Source organism: Vigna angularis, chromosome 5, assembly GCF_016808095.1.
Source record: "Vigna angularis cultivar LongXiaoDou No.4 chromosome 5, ASM1680809v1, whole genome shotgun sequence".
Lineage (NCBI taxonomy): Eukaryota > Viridiplantae > Streptophyta > Magnoliopsida > Fabales > Fabaceae > Vigna > Vigna angularis.
Window position 1 is genome coordinate 38,657,087 of NC_068974.1, and position 19,259 is coordinate 38,676,345.

The 19,259-nt window shown below is 34.9% G+C and overlaps 1 protein-coding gene across 4 annotated transcripts; it reads left to right on the forward strand.

The window, feature by feature from the left end:
• Window positions 1-1,837: 1,837 nt before the first annotated feature.
• Window positions 1,838-18,287, forward strand: LOC108340343 (pre-mRNA-processing protein 40C). 4 transcript variants are annotated; one of them, XM_017577645.2, is made up of 18 exons: window positions 1,838-1,992; window positions 2,155-2,276; window positions 2,375-2,460; window positions 2,606-2,755; window positions 8,601-9,231; window positions 9,336-9,502; window positions 10,071-10,108; window positions 10,947-11,025; window positions 11,247-11,717; window positions 12,550-12,633; window positions 13,329-13,469; window positions 13,584-13,690; window positions 15,000-15,123; window positions 16,178-16,321; window positions 16,985-17,131; window positions 17,426-17,548; window positions 17,649-17,980; window positions 18,126-18,287. In XM_017577645.2, exons 2-17 carry the CDS (start codon window positions 2,165-2,167, stop codon window positions 17,970-17,972), a joined length of 2,928 nt encoding a protein of 975 aa, XP_017433134.1. In that variant the 5' UTR covers window positions 1,838-1,992; window positions 2,155-2,164; the 3' UTR covers window positions 17,973-17,980; window positions 18,126-18,287. The 4 variants fall into 4 exon arrangements, with proteins under 4 accessions (XP_017433134.1, XP_017433133.1, XP_052733543.1 ...); XM_017577644.2 differs by lacking the exon at window positions 18,126-18,287 and having other exon boundaries at window positions 17,649-18,118; XM_052877583.1 differs by lacking the exon at window positions 18,126-18,287 and having other exon boundaries at window positions 8,625-9,231; window positions 17,649-18,118.
• Window positions 18,288-19,259: the final 972 nt, after the last annotated feature.

Below are 19,259 nucleotides of genomic sequence, written 5' to 3' on the forward strand. Positions count from 1 at the left end.
TATAATTCAATCATATTTACATTAACGGTGTGTTTGATAGAAATATTCATAACTTTAAATATTAAAACAATCTTTTGCTATTGATATACTCAAACAATGTGGGACTATTGTACAAATGTTAAGCTTAAGATTCGTGTGGTTCAAAGAATTATGGAAGTACACTTTGTTGTTTAAGTTGATGACAATATCATTTGTATCTTAAACTTTTCTGAGAATTTCCCAAATTTTGTAAGCTAATTTTTGGTAATTAGAGAGGATCAATAGGTCAAATTAGTTTAATTAAAGATAATAATTCAATTTAAAAATTATTTTAAAATTAAGTAAAGTGAACAAAATTCGTTTTAATTTTCAGATGTAATAATTCGTTATATAGATAAGATGATATTATTCTTTTTTTAAACATTATTATTAATTTCTAATAAAATTGATCGTTCTAAAAATTTAATTACCAAACTATTACTGTTTTATTTGTGGGTTAAAGGGATGAGTAAAAAAAAGTAATCTAATTTAGTTTAAGTTTAACATTTATATTATTTTTTTACAACTTAATGTGAACAAACAAATTGAATCATCGTTACTTATTCATTTAAAAAAATAAAAAAATATTACATAAAATAATTTTATTTTGAAATCATATATCATTTTCAAACGATACGATTTAGTTTACATATAAAACAATAAAGGAAAAAGTTAATCAAACCATAAAACTATATATTTAAGAAAATTTGATTAGGAAGGTTGATCTCTAAAGTCAGTGAATTATATTATTTAATAAAAATTAGTCATCAAACAAAGTTTACGATAATAGGTTTAAAAAAATTGATAAAATTGGCATAATTGTCTTGAGCCACATCAAGAAGAAGATAACTAACTATGGTTGAGTAAATATTGAATTGCTATTGTTACAATACCTTATTATATGCAAGGGTTATAAAAAAATATATATTCAGAAACTTAAAGTCTTATTAATTTCTCCTACTTTACTTTTAGAATGCAATTTGTTTTCCTTAGACTGTTAAAAGAAAAAAAAAACGACAAAAGAAAATAGAAATGAAATAAAGTGAAAAATATAATTATTTTGTTAGAAGAAAATGATATGAAAATAAACAAAATAAATATAAAAAACAATAAATACCTTTTAATACTCACATGTGTTCTAATTGACTCTTTTTTTTTTTGTGAAAAAATAAATACCTGGTAATAATATATATTTTTGTCCAGTATATTCATGTTTTGATGTATACTCATATATACAATATTGTTATTGTAAACGTATATATATTTTTTCTAAAAGAATTGAGTTTCCTAAATTAGTAAAATATTATTAAGTTATAAATAGAAATATAAAAGATAATACAAAAAAAATGACTTTTATAATTTTTTCATATTTACCAAAACAAAGATGAGTCATGATTTGATTATTTATGTTCACTTATTCAATCCCATGTTTAATTTTTCCAACAATCAATGTCAATAATCAATAATGGGAATGGACACATCGGACCATGTTTTTTTTTTTCTGGAACAGAACATTTCAACTTTAGGGTATTAATTTAATGTTATACGTTGTTTTAATGGGAAAAAACCCTACTCAAAGATTTTAAAAAACAACAATCAAATATATATATATATATATTTATAATTTGTATACTTTGGTGATTAAATAGAAGAGATTTACTATGTTTACATCGTCATTTGTTATTAGTTACAAAGAATTATTAATTAATTTATTTATGAAATAAAATTATTATATATGAACAAGACTCAGTTCTATGGTCCGAGGAAGCAAGCTTGATTGCCCTAACCTAACTCGAAAATAACACATACATAAACCCAAACCCAAACCCAAACCCAAACCCAAACCCATTTCCATTCTCTTCTCTTTCAACTCAAAACAAAACATTTCCTCACTCACTCCTCGTTTCGCTCTCAACTGTTTCCGTCCAAATTCTACCACGCGCCTTCTTCTTCCTTCTCCGCACTCTCACACTCGTTCGTTATCTTCTCTTCATTCTTTACTTGCTTTGCATCGGATTTTGTTCTCCGAATTTCGCAGCCCTATTCCTTTCGCTCTCCAATTTACGATTCGCCTTTGTCAGAATTCTTGTTAGTTGCTCTGTTTCCGTCGTCTAATGTCAATTCTTATGAACGCAGATCGGTTTCAATGGCTTCGCCGGCGTGGTTGCCGCAGGAGGCGAAGCCACCTGTGTCCGGAGAAACGTCTCTTCCTATGGCTTCTCCCACTCCTAATTCCGCTCATGCAACTCCTTCTACTGGTAAACCTACTCCACCTTTATGCTTTCGATTTATCGAATGTTATTTTTGCTGAGTCAATTCGCGAAACGGCTCATTCACAATGCAACTGCGTTTGTAGCTCCGGCAGCGGCACCTCCATTTCCTCACGGCGTTCTTCAGAATGCCAATGTTTCGGGAAGCCCTCAGCTGTCATCGACACATAATGTCAGTATAGTACGGAGTTATTTGCTTCTAGTGTTAAGTTTATTATTGAATGGGTTTGTGGTGATGCATGTTGTATTTTAATCACGGTCGCGTGTTCTTACATACCACGTTGTTGTGTATGTTTGTTGTTTTTTTTTTAACGCAGGTGATAAAATCCAATTCAACGGTAAACCCTGTAGTGTTTCAACCTCCAGTTCCCGGTGTCTCGTCGCATGCTGCTCTTTCATTTTCATATAATGTTCCCCAGAGTGGTGGTGCTTTTTCTAGCAGCCAACAGCATACTCAATCTAGTGGTGTAAGTTCCTTACTCTATTCTTATTTTAAAATGTAGGGTGCAAGTTTCAAGATCAATTAGAGAGAAGGAATGAATTTGGGTGATTCCTTAGTTTAGGGAAATTTGTGGAAACTCTTAGACATGTTTGTTTGAGTTGGTGGAAATGTTGGAATTAAGATCACTAGACACATGATAAATCTGGCAACAATATGGAACGGTTGAAAGTGGTGGAGTGCAACTACTTTATTCCCCTGTACCGTGAAACTGAATTTAAAGCGAGCTTTTCCTCAAACTACCAAGCAACGAGTTATCAGTGGATATCAAAACCTCTTAATCCGTCACTTAGAAGTTTCTACTTACTCAAACAACAATGATAATGACCTTTAAATGCTCATGTGAACTAAGTGTTAATTGGCCAAAGGCGGGTCTAACTTGGACAGCAATATACTAGAGTATAATGAAATGAGCTTGAAGTATACGATGCAAGTAACTTTAATATACACAATACTTTAGTGCTATAAGATAAAGAAAAAAAGTTTTGTTGGTGGCATAGTGCATTGTGATGTATGTGTTAGAATTATTGTTAGAATGATTAGTGTGAGTTGTGTGTGTGCTGTCAGTATGAGCTGTGTGTGTGAGTTGTGTTCCAACCAAAGTGAGTTGGAAAGGAAATGGGTAGTTACTTTATTTCCCTTATAAATGTAATGCTAATGTAAGAGGAGAAGCAAGCCTTCTCATTCAATAATATGTCTTTATGATTTCTGTGTTCATTCAATATGGTATCAGAGCGGGTCGATCCCGCTCTGGTTTTTTCTTTTCTCAGTTGAGCTATCAGATATAGCTCCACCATTATCACTCATCATCTACCATAATCATATATCAACCTCTTTTTTCTCAAACTTTATTCACTGTTTGGCACACCCATCACCACATATCGCCACCTTTCTCTGTCGTCCGCCGCCGTCCGCTGCCGTCCGCCGCCGTCGATCAACCCAGTTTCGTCCGGCGACCAGCAGATCTGGAGCGCCTCTCCAAGCGACAAATAACCCCGCCGGAATCAGTCCAAGCATCCTCTCCACGCGCCTCCACGCGCCTCCACGCGCCACCTTTCTCCAGTTGAGCTTGGGCGCGTACTGTTCACGCGCCGCCGTTCCGACATCGGAATCACTTCGTGCTGCTTCCAGTAGACTCGCCGGACCTTCCTCTCTCTGTTATGTCCCTCCATAGCAGCCATTACAGCCTTTTCTGAGTTGGGTATACAAAAGGCTTCATTTTCTCTTTCTCACTGCAGTTTGTCGCTGCTGCCTTCCTTTGTTTTTTCTTAGAGTTCAGATTCATAGACACCGTGCAATGGCAACTGGCAGCATTATCTCATTATCAGGAAGTCCCAATATCACTTCTGAAAAACTGAATGGGAAAAATTATTTATCTTGGTCCGCTGCTGTTGAAATGTGGTTTTCTTGGCCACGGATGTTATGATCATCTTGAGCAAGATGGAACACACGTACCAGCTGAAAAAGCAGATCAATGGAAACAAGCAGATTTCCAACTGTGTGCTTTGTTGTGGCAATCCGTAGAACCACAAATCTTCATATCCCTTAGAGCTTTCAAGACATGTCACTCTTTTTGGAAGAAAGCTCAAAGCATTTATGCCAATGACATTCAACGTCTGTATGACACGGCGAATAAACTTGCATCCCTTAAAATGGAGAATCATGATATGGTATCCTTTATGGCTGAAGCCCAATCCGCTACTGAAGAATTGCGGATGTTTTTAGAAGCAGGATCTTCTGAAGATATCAAAACAAGGTTAGACAAGTATTATATGGTAATGATTCTACGAGCTCTGCATCCCGACCTTGCTCATATCCGAGATCAACTTCTAACCAGTCATGAAGTTCCCTTCATGGAATCCTTGACCACACGTCTTCTTCGGGTTCCGATGCCACACCCTCAAGAAACTTTTGGGGCAGTAGAGCAATCTGCCATGATTATCGCCCGCGAAAGAGGACGCGGTACTAGAGGAGGAGGACGTGGAGGACGTGGAGGTCGAGGGCGAGGTCCGTGCACATATTGCAAAAGGATGGGTCATACCCAAGAGAATTGCTACTTATTGCATGGTTTTCCTCCAAAAACCGCTAATATCTCTCAGTCTAACCCTTCAGATTCAAAATTTACTGAAGATGAATATCAGGAGTACCTACGGTTAAAATCCAATAGCATGGCACAAACATCTTCAAGTACAGCGTGCATTTCTCAATCTCCCAAAGATCAAACTTCATGGGTAATTGATTCGGGTGCTTCTGATCATATCTCCGGTAATACCTCTTTGTTCTCAACCCTTTCTTTTCAAGAAAAATCTCATTTAATAACCCTTGCAAATGGTTCAAAAGTCTCATCAAAGGGCATTGGTCATGTCTCCCTGTCTCCATCCTTAAATCTCCAATCTGTTCTATTTGTTCCTAACTGTCCTTTCAATTTGATTTCCTTGAGTCAGTTAACCAAATCATTAAATTGTTCAATAACCTTTGATAACAACTCCTTTGTTATACAGGAGCGTGGGACAGGGAAACGGATTGGAGAAGGATATGAAGCAGGAGGATTATACCATTTTGGATCTCATCCCCATGTGTCATGTGTTGCAGCTCCTACTCCTAAACTGTTACACGATCGGTTTGGTCATCCTCATTTGTTAAAATTAAAAAAAATGTTCCCTGAACTTGGTAATGTCAATAGTTTAGAATGTGAGTCATGTCAATTCGGAAAACACGTTAGGTCTTCCTTTCCTAAAAAGTCACAAACAACGTGTGATTCTAGTTTTTCCATTATCCATTCTGATATTTGGGGACCTAGTCGTGTCTCGTCCTTTGGTTTTCGGTATTTTGTTACTTTCATTGATGAATATTCAAGATGTACTTGGGTTTATCTTATGAAAGATCGTTCTGAATTGTTATCCATCTTTACCTCCTTTTTAAATGAAATCAAAAATCAATTTGGCCAAGTTATCAAAATTCTAAGTAGTGACAATGCCAAAGAATACTTCTCTTACAATTTCTCTGCACTTTTAAACTCTCATGGTATCCTACATCAGTCTACATGTCCTCATACACCACAACAAAATGGTATAGCAGAAAGAAAAAACCGACACTTGATTGAAACTGCCCGTACTCTTTTGCTTAGTGCCCATATTCCCACTCATCACTGGGGCGATGCCATTTTAACTGCATGTTATCTTATTAATAGGATGCCCTCTTCTTCTCTTAATCATAAAACTCCTTTTTCCATTCTTTTTCCAAACCAACCTCTCTTTCACACCTCTCCTCGAATCTTTGGTTGCGTATGTTTTGTTCATGACATGTCTCCTGGACTAGATAAACTTTCTGCTCGTGCAATCAAATGTGTCTTCTTGGGATATTCACGGCTTCAAAAAGGTTATAGGTGTTACTCTCCTGAAACTAAAAAGTACTTTATGTCTGCAAATGTTACCTTTTTTGAACAAACTCCCTACTTCACTTCATCTGAACAAGAGATTGAGGGTATCCAACAGGTCCTTCCTCTTCCCATGATTGCGTCAAATATTCCTCCTGTGTCTACAACTCAGCGTCCCAGTTCCCCTGAACCATCATCTCCCAATGTTACACAGGTAGAACATCCAGAAAATGGTGAATCCTCTCCTTCAGATTCTTCCTCACCGTCACTTACTCCCACGACTGCCGAAGATGATTCAGGTTGGCCCATTGCTCTTCGGAAAGGTACTCGTTCCACTCGCAACCCACACCCAATCTATAACTTTCTTAGTTATCACAGATTATCTCCTTCCTATTGTGCACTTATATCTTCAGTGTCTTCAGTTGATATACCTAAAAATATGGAAGAAGCACTTGCTCATCCTGGTTGGCGAGAGGCAATGATTGAAGAAATCCAAGCTCTCGAACAAAATAAAACTTGGGAGTTGGTACCTCTTCCACAGGATAAAAAGGCAGTTGGTTGTCGATGGGTGTATACAGTTAAAGTTGATTCAAACGGCAACATTGATCGTCTCAAAGCTCGTTTAGTTGCCAAAGGATACACTCAAGTTTATGGCATCGATTATTGTGAGACTTTCTCTCCTGTGGCCAAGATGACTACTATTCGTCTATTCTTTGCAATGGCAGCTATTCGTCACTGGCCACTTCATCAACTCGATATAAAAAATGCCTTCCTTCATGGTGATCTTGAGGACGAAGTTTATATGGAGCAACCTCCAGGGTTTGTTGCTCAGGGGGAGTGTGGAATGGTATGCAAATTGCATCGCTCTCTATATGGTCTCAAGCAATCACCACGTGCTTGGTTTGGAAAATTCAGCTCTATTGTTCAACAATTTGGCTTGAAACGAAGTGAAACAGATCATTCAGTTTTTTATTGTACTACATCTCTTGGGAAATGTGTTTATCTAATAGTATATGTTGATGATATAGTCATCACAGGAAATGATGTTGTTGGAATATCTCAACTAAAGAAACACTTATGCAAACATTTCAAAACCAAAGATCTTGGAAGCCTCAAATACTTCTTGGGCATTGAAGTAGCTCGGTCAAAAGATGGAATTGTAGTCTCTCAGAGGAAATATGCTCTTGATATATTACAAGAGACAGGAATGATTGATTGTAGACCAATAGACAGTCCTATGGACCCAAATCAAAAATTAGCTTCAAGCGAAGGTGATTTGTTCTCCGATCCAGAAAGATACAGAAGACTTGTTGGAAAACTGATTTATCTCACTATTACAAGACCGGATCTATCTTTTGCAGTTGGAGTGGTCAGTCAATTCATGCAGGCTCCATGTCTTGGCCATTGGAATGCTATCATTCGTATTCTAAGATACCTAAAAAAGGCTCTTGGACAAGGGTTGTTATATGAAGATAAAGGAAGCATTCAAGTCTCTGGATACTGTGATGCAGATTGGGCAGGCTCGCCTATTGATAGACGGTCTACTACTGAATATTGTGTTCTCCTTGGGGGAAATATCATTTCATGGAAGAGTAAGAAACAAAATGTAGTAGCCCGATCAACAGCTGAAGCTGAATATAGGGCTATGGCATCACTAACAAGTGAACTTATATGGGTGAAGCAATTTCTTCAAGAACTCAACTTCTGTAACATTCAAACCATGAAGATGTATTGCGATAATCAAGCTGCTCTCCACATTGCATCAAACCCAGTGTTTCACGAGAGGACCAAACATATAGAAATTGACTGCCATTTTGTTCGGGAAAAATTGTTGTCCAAAGAAATTTGTACTGAGTTTGTTGGGTCAAATGATCAACTTGCAGATATGTTAACTAAGTCCTTAAGAGGACCTAGAATTGAATTCATTAGTTCCAAGCTTGGTACATACAATTTGTATGCTCCAGCTTGAGGGGGAGTGTTAGAATTATTGTTAGAATGATTAGTGTGAGTTGTGTGTGTGCTGTCAGTATGAGCTGTGTGTGTGAGTTGTGTTCCAACCAAAGTGAGTTGGAAAGGAAATGGGTAGTTACTTTATTTCCCTTATAAATGTAATGCTAATGTAAGAGGAGAAGCAAGCCTTCTCATTCAATAATATGTCTTTATGATTTCTGTGTTCATTCAATAGTATGTATAATAACACAATGGGGTCTGTTTGTGCTGCTTTTTGCACCAGGCTTTTATGCAATAATAGATAACAAAGAAATGTTGTTGGTTTCAAATGGGTGATATGTGTACACTCTCAATCCAAAATGAATCATGGATATCATGTAGTGTCTGGTAAAGAAGATTGCCATCATGTAATTTGTACTCCAATAACTTGACAGTAAAAAAATGTCAAAAATGTTTATTTCCTCCTACTTATACTCGCTTATTGCAGAAAATCTCCGAATCTGTTGCACAGGATGTTACTAAATTGTCATCTGCAGCAAGTACCCCACATTCCATCCCTGCTCATACTTCTACAACGATAATGCCTCCCTCTGATCCTAATTATCGGCCAACTACTTCGTGGATGCCCACTGCCATGTCTTTTCCTTTGCATCCTGTAATGCCTACTCCAGGAAATCCTGGCCCTCCTGGACTAACATCATCTTCTATAATTTCCATCAATACTGTTGTTCCATCTACAGGAACAGATTCTTCCTCAGCTGCATTACCGAGACCAAACATGCCAATTTCAGCCATTGCATCGGATCCTACTGCCCCTCTGAAAGGTTTACCCTATCCATCCATGCCTTCAATGGCTGCTCCCCCTCAGGGACTTTGGTTACAGGCCCCACAGATGAGTGGAGTCTTTAGACCCCCATATTTACAATACCCTGCTCCTTTTCCTGGCCCCTTTCCATTTCCAGCACGTGGTATTACTCTCCCTGCTGTTCCAATACCTGATTCTCAACCTCCTGGTGTTACACCTGTGAGTGGTGGCGGTGGCACTTCTACTCCTGCTTCCAGCAATCAGCTAAGGGGAACAACTGCTTTGCAAACAGAAGTTATTTCAGGGCCAGCTGGTATGCACAATGCCATGCTACTGCTCTTCTGAAATGCATTTTCTCATTGAGAGGTTTTGGAAAGGGAAATCTCATTTATGAAATTTTTTGTTTTGTGGTTGCAGATGATAAGAAGAAATTAAATGCTGTTGTCACCCAGAATGAGGATGCTGCTAATAATGATCAATTAGAGGCCTGGACTGCCCACAAGACTGAAGCAGGAATTATATACTATTATAATGCCTTGACTGGAGAATCAACATATGATAAACCTGCTGGATTTATAGGGGAGGTACTAATACTCAGTACCTGTGTTGTTGGCGGATCTTCTACATTATTGTGTCCTTCATAACTAAAAAAATATTCTTTTTATACTTATGCATTGTTTTTATTGTTGTGGATAATTCAGTTAGTATGGTATGTTGGTTTGGTAGTAAGCGGGCTGTTAACTAACTGCTTGTTATTGTGCTGTAAGTAGTAATGTTGTATTGTGATACATAGGTGTGAGATAAAATTTCAGTTTCAGTACTATATCTCTTGTTCCCTCTCTCCCTTTTTTCTTCTCTGTTTTTGGGAGTGTGTTCTATCATCTATCATTACAAAAATTCTTTAATATTCTTTATTTATCTGTATCTAATATTTAATTATTTTAGATGGTGATATGGAATACCCTAATCAATAGGAAAAACCTCGGATACCTAATATTTGTAGACTAAAACTGTAACTTCTAACTGTAGAAGATCATATTGGATGACTTATTTACTATCCAAAACCACCTGCTATCATATGTTGTAGTGTTTTTGATCCTATATATTCTTTTATCTTAATTTGGTTTATTGATGTTTTGGATGTGTGTGCAGCCTCACCAAGTTTCTGCTCAGCCCACTCCAGTTTCAATGTAAGTTCGTTCCATATCTTTTGGTGGTAAAAAAATAATTTTGTATTTCATCAAACTAACTCTGAATTTATTCTGGTTTTTTATTTTGTATTTTTCCTCTGACATTGTTTTAAGAGGCCAGAGAAGGTGTATTTCAATTTTATAGTTTAATTCTATTACTTAGGTAGCAAGGAAAGAGGATAGTGGTAAGCTGGAAAAACTATTTTCCGGGGTGGGGGTGATAAATGCTGATCCCCTCTCCCGATGTCTAAAATGAAGGGAAGGTTAAATATTAACTATTCTGTTTTAATAATTTTTGTTAAAATTGTGTGCTAATTTAAAATTTGGCAATACGACTTGGAGAGAAAATTTTGAATTCTTTAGTATTTCTCCCTTTTCTTATTCTCTTTAATCAAATAAAAAATTTCAATGTTTTCTTTCATTGTTTCTTTCTCTGCATCCATAGGGTAAATGTGATTATGACCATACAATTATTTTTGGTCCTAAGAATTGAATATACTGCACCCGATGCTCCTAAGAAAGTTTCATGCCTTATATATAGATATGGATTGATTGGTTGGAAGGGTTCTATAGACAAATTAATCTGATTCAGAGGAATTTTCTGTAACAATACTGTTAGGTTGTTAAGAAATGATAATTGCCAGAAGTTAAACTGCATATGGTTTCTTGCTATAGTGCTGGGAGTATTGTGAGATTCTTTGTTAATGGATTGGGTGACCTTTGTGTATCCATTTAAATTTTTAATTTCTTCTAAATTGTAACAATGCTATTTGCATGCTGTTTATAAAAGATTTACAATCTTATCTTTTCAACTTTTATTATTTTTTTATTGCAATAGGATGGATTTGCCTGGTACTGATTGGCTGTCGGTCTCTACTAGTGATGGAAAAAAATATTACTACAACAATCGAACCAAGGTATGGTTCCTACATTCACAAATTAATCAACTTTATTGTCTCAAATTGTCTTGTTTCCCTGCCAGTCTCCTTCTGTCTTTCTGGGATGAACTACCAAGTTACATTCTAACCATAATGTTGCCTTTACCGTGTGTTAGAAATTTTTATTTACATTACTGTGAAAATCCATCTAATAGCTTAAGCTTTATAAATTACTTATTTTTATCATTTTGTTCTGTTAGACTAGCTGCTGGCAAATTCCAAATGAGGTGTCTGAATTGAAAAAGAAACAAGATGGTGATGTTACAAAAGATCAGTTAATGTCAGTTCCAAATACTAATGTATTGTCTGATAGAGGGTCTGGAATGGTTACTCTGAATGCTCCTGCTATTAATACTGGTGGTCGTGATGCTGCAGCTCTTAAACCCTCTAATCTACAGAGCCCATCATCGGCTTTGGATTTGATCAAGAAGAAATTGCAGGATTCAGGAACACCTATTACTTCCTCTTCTATTCCTGTGCCATCAGTACAAACAGGATCTGAATCAAATGGTTCAAAAGCAGTTGAATCTACCTCTAAGGGCATGCAAGCAGATAATAGCAAAGATAAACAAAAAGATACTAATGGTGCTGCTAATGTTTCTGATACATCTTCAGATTCTGAAGATGAAGACAGTGGGCCTTCAAAGGAGGAGTGCATCATTCAATTCAAGGTATATTTGTCTCTTTCTTTGAGTCGATGTAGTTCTTTTCTGTTGTTTTATATTATGAGGAATCTTAATCCTGCTGCCCTGGTTTCATTATTGGTTGGTAAATAAGATAAAATTACCATGTGAAATGTATCGCCCTCACTTTGCATTTTCTTTTGCCCTTGGTTTATTATTCAATGAAACTTTTGTTTGGTTTGGATGTTATTCGCATTGTTGTTGTGATTATATTGTTTTTAAAATTTGTATAATCGAAGTTGTTTATTAAAGACTGTTAAATTGTTGTAGATTTGTATTTAATTTAATTCTGTAGTGCACCATTTCTGTGACAAATTAAAATTAAAATTGTTGGATCAAGTATTTCAGAATTTTGCTTTCTTCCAGAGTCATGGTGCCTCCTAGTCTAGTTTTTCTTTGAGCTATAATTCCTTTTCAGTTTTGTTAGGAAAAAAGGCTTGCCTGTACCGTGTAATGATGGTCTCTATTCATATTTTGCTTCAGTGGAAATTCTGTTTTCTATGTTGTCCTGGCCTGAACACGTGTTTTGTCTAGAAAAAATTAATCTTTCCTCTCATTCATCTTTACCAGGGTAACAACTGCTATATGTCAAATATCACCTACAAAAAGAAGTTATTGATTTTATGATGTTAAATTGAACCCCTTACTGCATTTTACATAATTATAAAGTCTGCTAAACTTTGAATAAAATAACTTACTATTTTCTTTGTCTTAAATCAATTCTGTGTAACCAATGCAACATAAAGTCGTGAACCATGATTCACTCTCACTGTAGTTCGTATCTAATAATTTTTGTTTATTTGTGTCTAAAATTTTGTAGGAGATGCTCAAGGAACGCGGAGTGGCACCATTCTCAAAATGGGAGAAAGAATTGCCAAAGATAGTATTTGATCCACGTTTTAAGGTATTTTGAAACTATTTTTTTTTATATTTTTATTGGGAACCAGTGGTCTTTCCTTCAACTGGCACTACTATAGTTTTACGTGATTTCTTCACTTATAGTTTTGTTCAATGCTGGAATTTGTATTAACTTTGTCTTAATTGTATCACGCTGTGTGATTGCTGGAATGGTATCCATGTGTAAGTTAGTCGTTTCACTTGTGAAAAAGTGCAAATGTAAATACAAGAAGATTGTCTGAAATTAAGTCTAGTTTTTTGTATAACACGTGGTTTAGGGTAACTGATTCGAGAGTAAGTTGTAAATTTTATACATGTATGTAAATGTTTCATCTTAGGAGCCATAACAATATTACATGTTCTTTCAATTTTAAAGAGTTTGCTGCTCCCACTACCTAGTTTTTTGGGGGAAGAAAGGTAAAAGTTAGTGCATCTTTAAATTGTTCTTTTAAAAATTATGAAATGTGGTAATCATCTATGGCCTCCTTGTGGTTTTTGGTTCATGGTTTCTTTAAGGACAGTTCTCTAATGTACATGCATATGGGCTAGAAAACTTTTGGAGACAATGTACCTAGCTTTAAAATTGTCTATTGTTTTTGAAAGATGTCTTGTCCCCAATATTGTATCTTTTTTCTTTCACGTGTTGGCTTCTTTATGTTGTCATCTGCAAGTTTTTTTATTATATATAATCTGTCATTACAGGCCATCCCAAGTTATTCTGCTAGGAGATCCTTGTTTGAGCATTATGTTAAAACCCGTGCTGAAGAAGAACGCAAAGAAAAGCGTGCTGCACAGAAGGCTGCAATTGAAGGATTTAAGCAATTACTGGATGAAGCCTTAGAGGTTTATATTGCCTTGTTTTGATGCGTATTCATACTAATTATTGTTCCATGATAAATCTAACTGCCTTTGATCTGTGGAACTTCTAAATGAATATACAATATGAATTTTTTTCAGGATATTAACTACAATACTGATTATCAAACTTTTCGGAAGAAATGGGGAAATGATCCACGGTTTGAGGCATTGGACCGCAAGGAGCAAGAGCACCTATTGAATGAAAGGTGCCACTTCACATTTTGATAGGATATTCCATTTAGGTTTCTGTCAATTTCTGATGTGATGTTTTCACATTTGCAGCATCCTTCCCATCATATTTATTTGATTTATTAATTTTCACACTAGTCATGCTTTTGGATCTCCTAGCCGTACCGAGGTGGTCTGTCATATCAAACAATTATACACATCGTATGATGCTTTGTGGAAGTTGTGTCTGGAAGTCTGTATTTCTATCTGTCATTCTTAACATGGAAATCGAATAGGTCATTTTCTTTTTATTTCCTTGAATCTTCTGATCATTCATCATGGATGTTGGGCATACAAAGCACAGAAGGTCCATACTTCGTTAATTTTTCTTAAAAAGCATATGTTTTAATTGAGTTATGGTAGTATCCTTCAGTGGCAAACAAGTTTATGCGGTCAAGTATTCAACCTGGGAAGAGATTGAAATATCTACAAAGTAGCCACTGTTTGGTACAGTATCAATGCCATCTTTCATATTGCGAGAGATATGCTGGGAGTCACTAGTCCAAATATCGGATAGGGTTGATTAAAAACCTCTAAATTGTCGTGATTGATGACAATTTTAAAAGTTGTGATATACATATTAATGTATTGATTAAATTAAGCATCATCCTGGAACTAGGATTTATCTATTGATCTGCTTTGAACTCATGGGATCCAGGCTACTGCATGGAATGAGTTTTGACTAGTGCTATTCTGCTTTCTATGGCTTTCAGATTGATAGTGTTAAAAGAAGGAAAATGTTAAGGTTTTTCAGCTTAAATTGCTACGGATCAAAATATTGGTTGAGAATGTTAGATGCAAGTGATCAATATATACTTGCTTGGTAGTAGGGCTGTTCATGAGTATATATATATAATTTTATGGAAAGTAAAGATTGAGAAAATTCATACATTAAATACCATTTGGACAACTGAGTTTCAGCTGCAGCCTCACTTTTTCTTTCTTGTCTAGGGTTCCTTTCTTGCCTTAACCTCCTTGCTCAAGGATTCCTTTACGTCCTCTCACCTCTAATAAGTTCTTAACTTTGTGTGTATATGTACTGCTTTGGTTTGGATCCTCATTTGCATTAATATTGAACTTTTTCCTAGACAGAGAAATGATTTCTGTTGTAATCCTTGAAAGCAACTTGAGTCAGCAGGTAGTAGGCTAATGACAGACTCTCGGATTCACTGTGGGTGTGTCCTTATGCCCTCTGAACTCTTTGAATTTGCATGGTAGATGGCTTTTTTTTTTATCAAATGTGGTGTTTACAGAATGCTGGTTGACGGGTTCCTATTTGTGTTTCAGAGTGCTTCCTTTGAAGAAAGCTGCTGAAGAAAAGACTCAAGCAATGCGTGCAGCTGCTGCAGCCAGTTTTAAGTCAATGCTTAAAGAGCGAGGAGATATATCTTTCAACTCACGTTGGTCCAGGGTATGTGTGTCATAAATTAGTGTTGACATAGTTTTTTTCTACTACTTAGATGCAGGAATTAAAAACGTATTCAAGTGCTATAAGATAATGTTTAATTTTCTTTCAAGATCACAAACATGCGAACTAGTGTCATTTTTAAGTTGTCTCCCTATGAGTTATTTCTTAATTTGTAAACGTTACGAGTTGATGTCTGAAAAACCAGGAGGGAGAAAAAAATTGAGTCTTACTTCACGAGTGGCTGTGTTTTTATTGGATTTGAATGAAATATTTTTGGGTTATGTGATAGCGGGATGAGGAGTTCGTTTTCCATGTTACTGGGAATGATATTGACTGTTACAAAATCAAGTGTTGATTTTCTCAAGGATTTGAATAAATTTTTTTGGGCTATGTGATAGTGGGATGTTGTTTTCCATGTTACTGAGAATGATAATGGCTGTAATAAAATAAAGTGTTGATTTTCTCAATATCACTGTCTCACTCGTCCAGGTGTTCGGTATCCTCCTAATTGTTTTTAGGGTTATATTATCGAGATACTTCTGGGTACGACTTGCTAATATGCTTTTTTTGAATGAACCTTTCTATTATGTTCTTTTTTAATAAAAAGGTAGGATATGTTAGCGAGTGTTGGAAATAGGAATGTTTTAGGAGAACAAGAGCTTCTTTGATGTTTGTTTTTTCAAGTAGCCTATATATACATGGTATAGCTAGGATCAATGAATCTTAGGTAATAGTGGTATCTTAAATTCTTCTATCGTTAAATTCTTTGGCATTGATTATTTTTGTAATGCTCCCGCATATAAATAAGTTCACTCTGCTGGGCCAAAAAAAAAAAAAAATCCAAACACGTTTAGAAAATTTTCCTTTCTCATTTTCTCACAAGCCTCAACTTTAGATTGTTAATGTACTCCCAAGGATATAGTTTGATAATTAACTTGTTTTAGAGACAAGTTTTGGTATACATGTACATGTAAGTGTAACTTTTGAATGTGGCATATGTATTGCTCGCTTTTTCGATTTCTTATTCTTCCTAATCTATAATCTTCTGTGGATGCAGGTTAAAGAAAGTTTAAGGGATGACCCAAGATATAAATCTGTGAGGCATGAGGATAGGGAAGGTTTGTTCAATGAGTATATATCTGAACTGAAAGCTGCTGAATATGCGACAGAAAGAGAGACCAAAGCTAAAAGGGAGGAGCAGGTATCAGCTGGTTAATATGCAACGATTGCCTATCTTAATGAGCAAATAAGTTCCTAATTAGAAACGAGAATAACTGCCATCTACTTTTTTTCCCGTTATCATTTTTATCGGTGCCTTGTATATTCATGGTGCATAGAGGCTGCTGAACTACTTTACATTTTTAGGTCATTGGAAGTGTACTTTCATCGTAGTGACTTTTATTACTGGTATTGAAGTGTCTTTTCTTCATTATTTTTCTTTTTTATATTGGTCTGTATTATTGTATTACATGAGTTTGCTTGTTATTATATTCACTGGATCATCTTTTTGGTCCTTGAAAGTAGTCTCCTTTTTAAATATTCGTCTTTCGTTTCAAATAGGTCCATACATATATAGACTAAATTTTATTTTAATAACAAACAATGACTAAATTGCATTTTAATGGTGACATGCAACAACCTACTTAAAATGAAAGATGAATGAGAGATGGACATTACTTACAGGTTTAAATTTATATAAATTCTAGGGCTAAATTGAAACCTTCATATATACGTTCAAGGACCAAATTGACCTTTCTACCAATTTATATTTATATAGGGGTGCTCCTGTAACAACTCATTTTCATTTCTTTTTGTGATGTATTGATTATGAAGCAAGTTACAGGAAGTTGAAACTATTTTACAGGACAAGCTCAGGGAAAGAGAACGAGAGCTGCGCAAAAGGAAGGAAAGAGAAGAACAGGAAATGGAGAGAGTGCGACTAAAAATTCGAAGAAAGGAGGCAGTTACTTCTTTTCAAGCTTTACTCGTGGAGACAATCAAAGATCCTCTGGTATAGATTTCTTTTTGTGTCAGGGCTACGAAATTGTTTCGAAAATCTTTAATAATCAACTTAACAGTATCCCGCAATCTGAAAGGATTAGAATGTATGTAGTCCTTCAGGACTCACTGTTGTTTTGAAAGGATTAGATTAACGCGAGTGAGTTTTTCTGACACTTGATTGCTTTAAGATTACTCACTTGTAATTTTCTTATTTACTAGGAACTTGGCTGATATTGATGATAAATTTTATTCCATTTTCTTCCATCAATGTAAAATTAATGCCATTTGCGTACTATGTTGTTAGGCATCATGGACGGAATCGAAACCTAAATTAGAAAAGGATCCTCAAGGACGAGCAACTAATCCTGAACTTGATTCTTCTGATACGGAAAAATTGTTTCGGGAACACGTGAAGATGCTTCAGGAGGTAAGAGAACAATATATGAGATAGTGGTGTGTATGCCATTCTCTTCAGTGTCACTTATATGTCCCATTCTTAACACCCGTGATGATTGTGATTTGGCCAGCGATGTGCTCACGAATTTAGAGTTCTCTTAGCTGAAGTATTGACCACTGATGCTGCATCTCATGAAAATGAGGATGGAAAAACAGTGCTCAATTCTTGGTCTACAGCTAAGCGAGTTCTAAAATCTGATCCAAGATATAACAAAGTTCCAAGAAAAGAAAGAGAAGCATTGTGGCGCAGGTATGCAGAGGATATGCTGCGGCGTCAAAAGGCATCTCATTCACATGATTCCAGGGAAGATAAACATACTGATGCTAAAGGTAGAAATTCTCTAGAATCTTCCAAACATCCATTGGAATCTGGGAGATCGCACGACCGAAGATAATTCTTTTTGTAACTCCTCTCTTACTCTTATCAATTCTCCCTTTAGTTTGATGTTAGAACAGTGTTATATATTACATTGAATCAACTTCCTAATACTGTCTACATTATCAACATTATTAAGAGCAGTGCCTCCATATCCTTTCTCAATTTTCAGATCATTTTCTTCCCTCCTTCAAACCAGATGCATAAAGATTACTGGATCCTCTCCACGCGGTTAATAAATGATAAAGAATAGGGATGGAAAAGCAAAAATACTAAACTTTGTAATATATTGTCAATTTCGCAATTCATTTTTTTTAGTTGAGCTACTATATATTTAATATATACTTTGGTTATGTTTTAAATTTAAATGTTCAAATCTTCAAAATGATTCTTGCAATAAATATGCATTTTTATGAATTACATTAAATAAATTATTTGTATTAGGCGGAAAAATTGAAAGAGTTGAAGCAGAATCTGTCTCGCGAACCTTTATCTTCATATATATTGGTATAATGATTTGTGCTTTGACATGCTAAATTTATAATTGCTTAATTTTATAGAAAATCTGTTAGTTGATATGTATAATTTTTACTGAAAAAGATATATAAAAAGTTACATGTTTAATGTTTAATAATTTTACATTCATCCTCTTATATTATTTTAATTTGAAGTGCTCTAAAAGGTGGTAACAGTAATTTATTTTGGACTATTTAGTTTTTTTTTTTTTGTGGATTTGTTGTTTTTTTATATGAGCTTCTTTGACTAATTTAAGCTGAGTACTAACCTAATCAGGGTTGGTGTATTAACAGTATTTCTATTTCAGATTTGTCATATATCATTAATATTTATAAAAAAACTGTCTATATTTTTAAAAATTTTAAAATATAATTTTAGTCATTGTCGAATATTTGAATTGAAATTTATAATAAAACATTTTTTTAAAATACTATATTCACTCTTTCTCGTGATAAAAAAAGTTATTTACAATTTTTTATTATTAAAAATAGTTAATTGAGTTTCAAAAAGGATTTACAATACTTAAAAAATAAAATAGTAAAATGAAATATATTAATAAAAACAATTGCTTAAAAGTAAAATTAATAAAATAATTGTTTTAATTTATAAAAAAACATTTATTTAAATTATAAAATTGGAAAACAAATAAACATAAAAAAAGCACGGATTCATTTAAATTATTTATATTTATATTTAGTTCTTAAATTACGCATACTAAAATAAAATTTCTAATTTCTAAATATTTAGTACAGTATCAAATACAATTATAATGAACAATTAATTTTTTAAT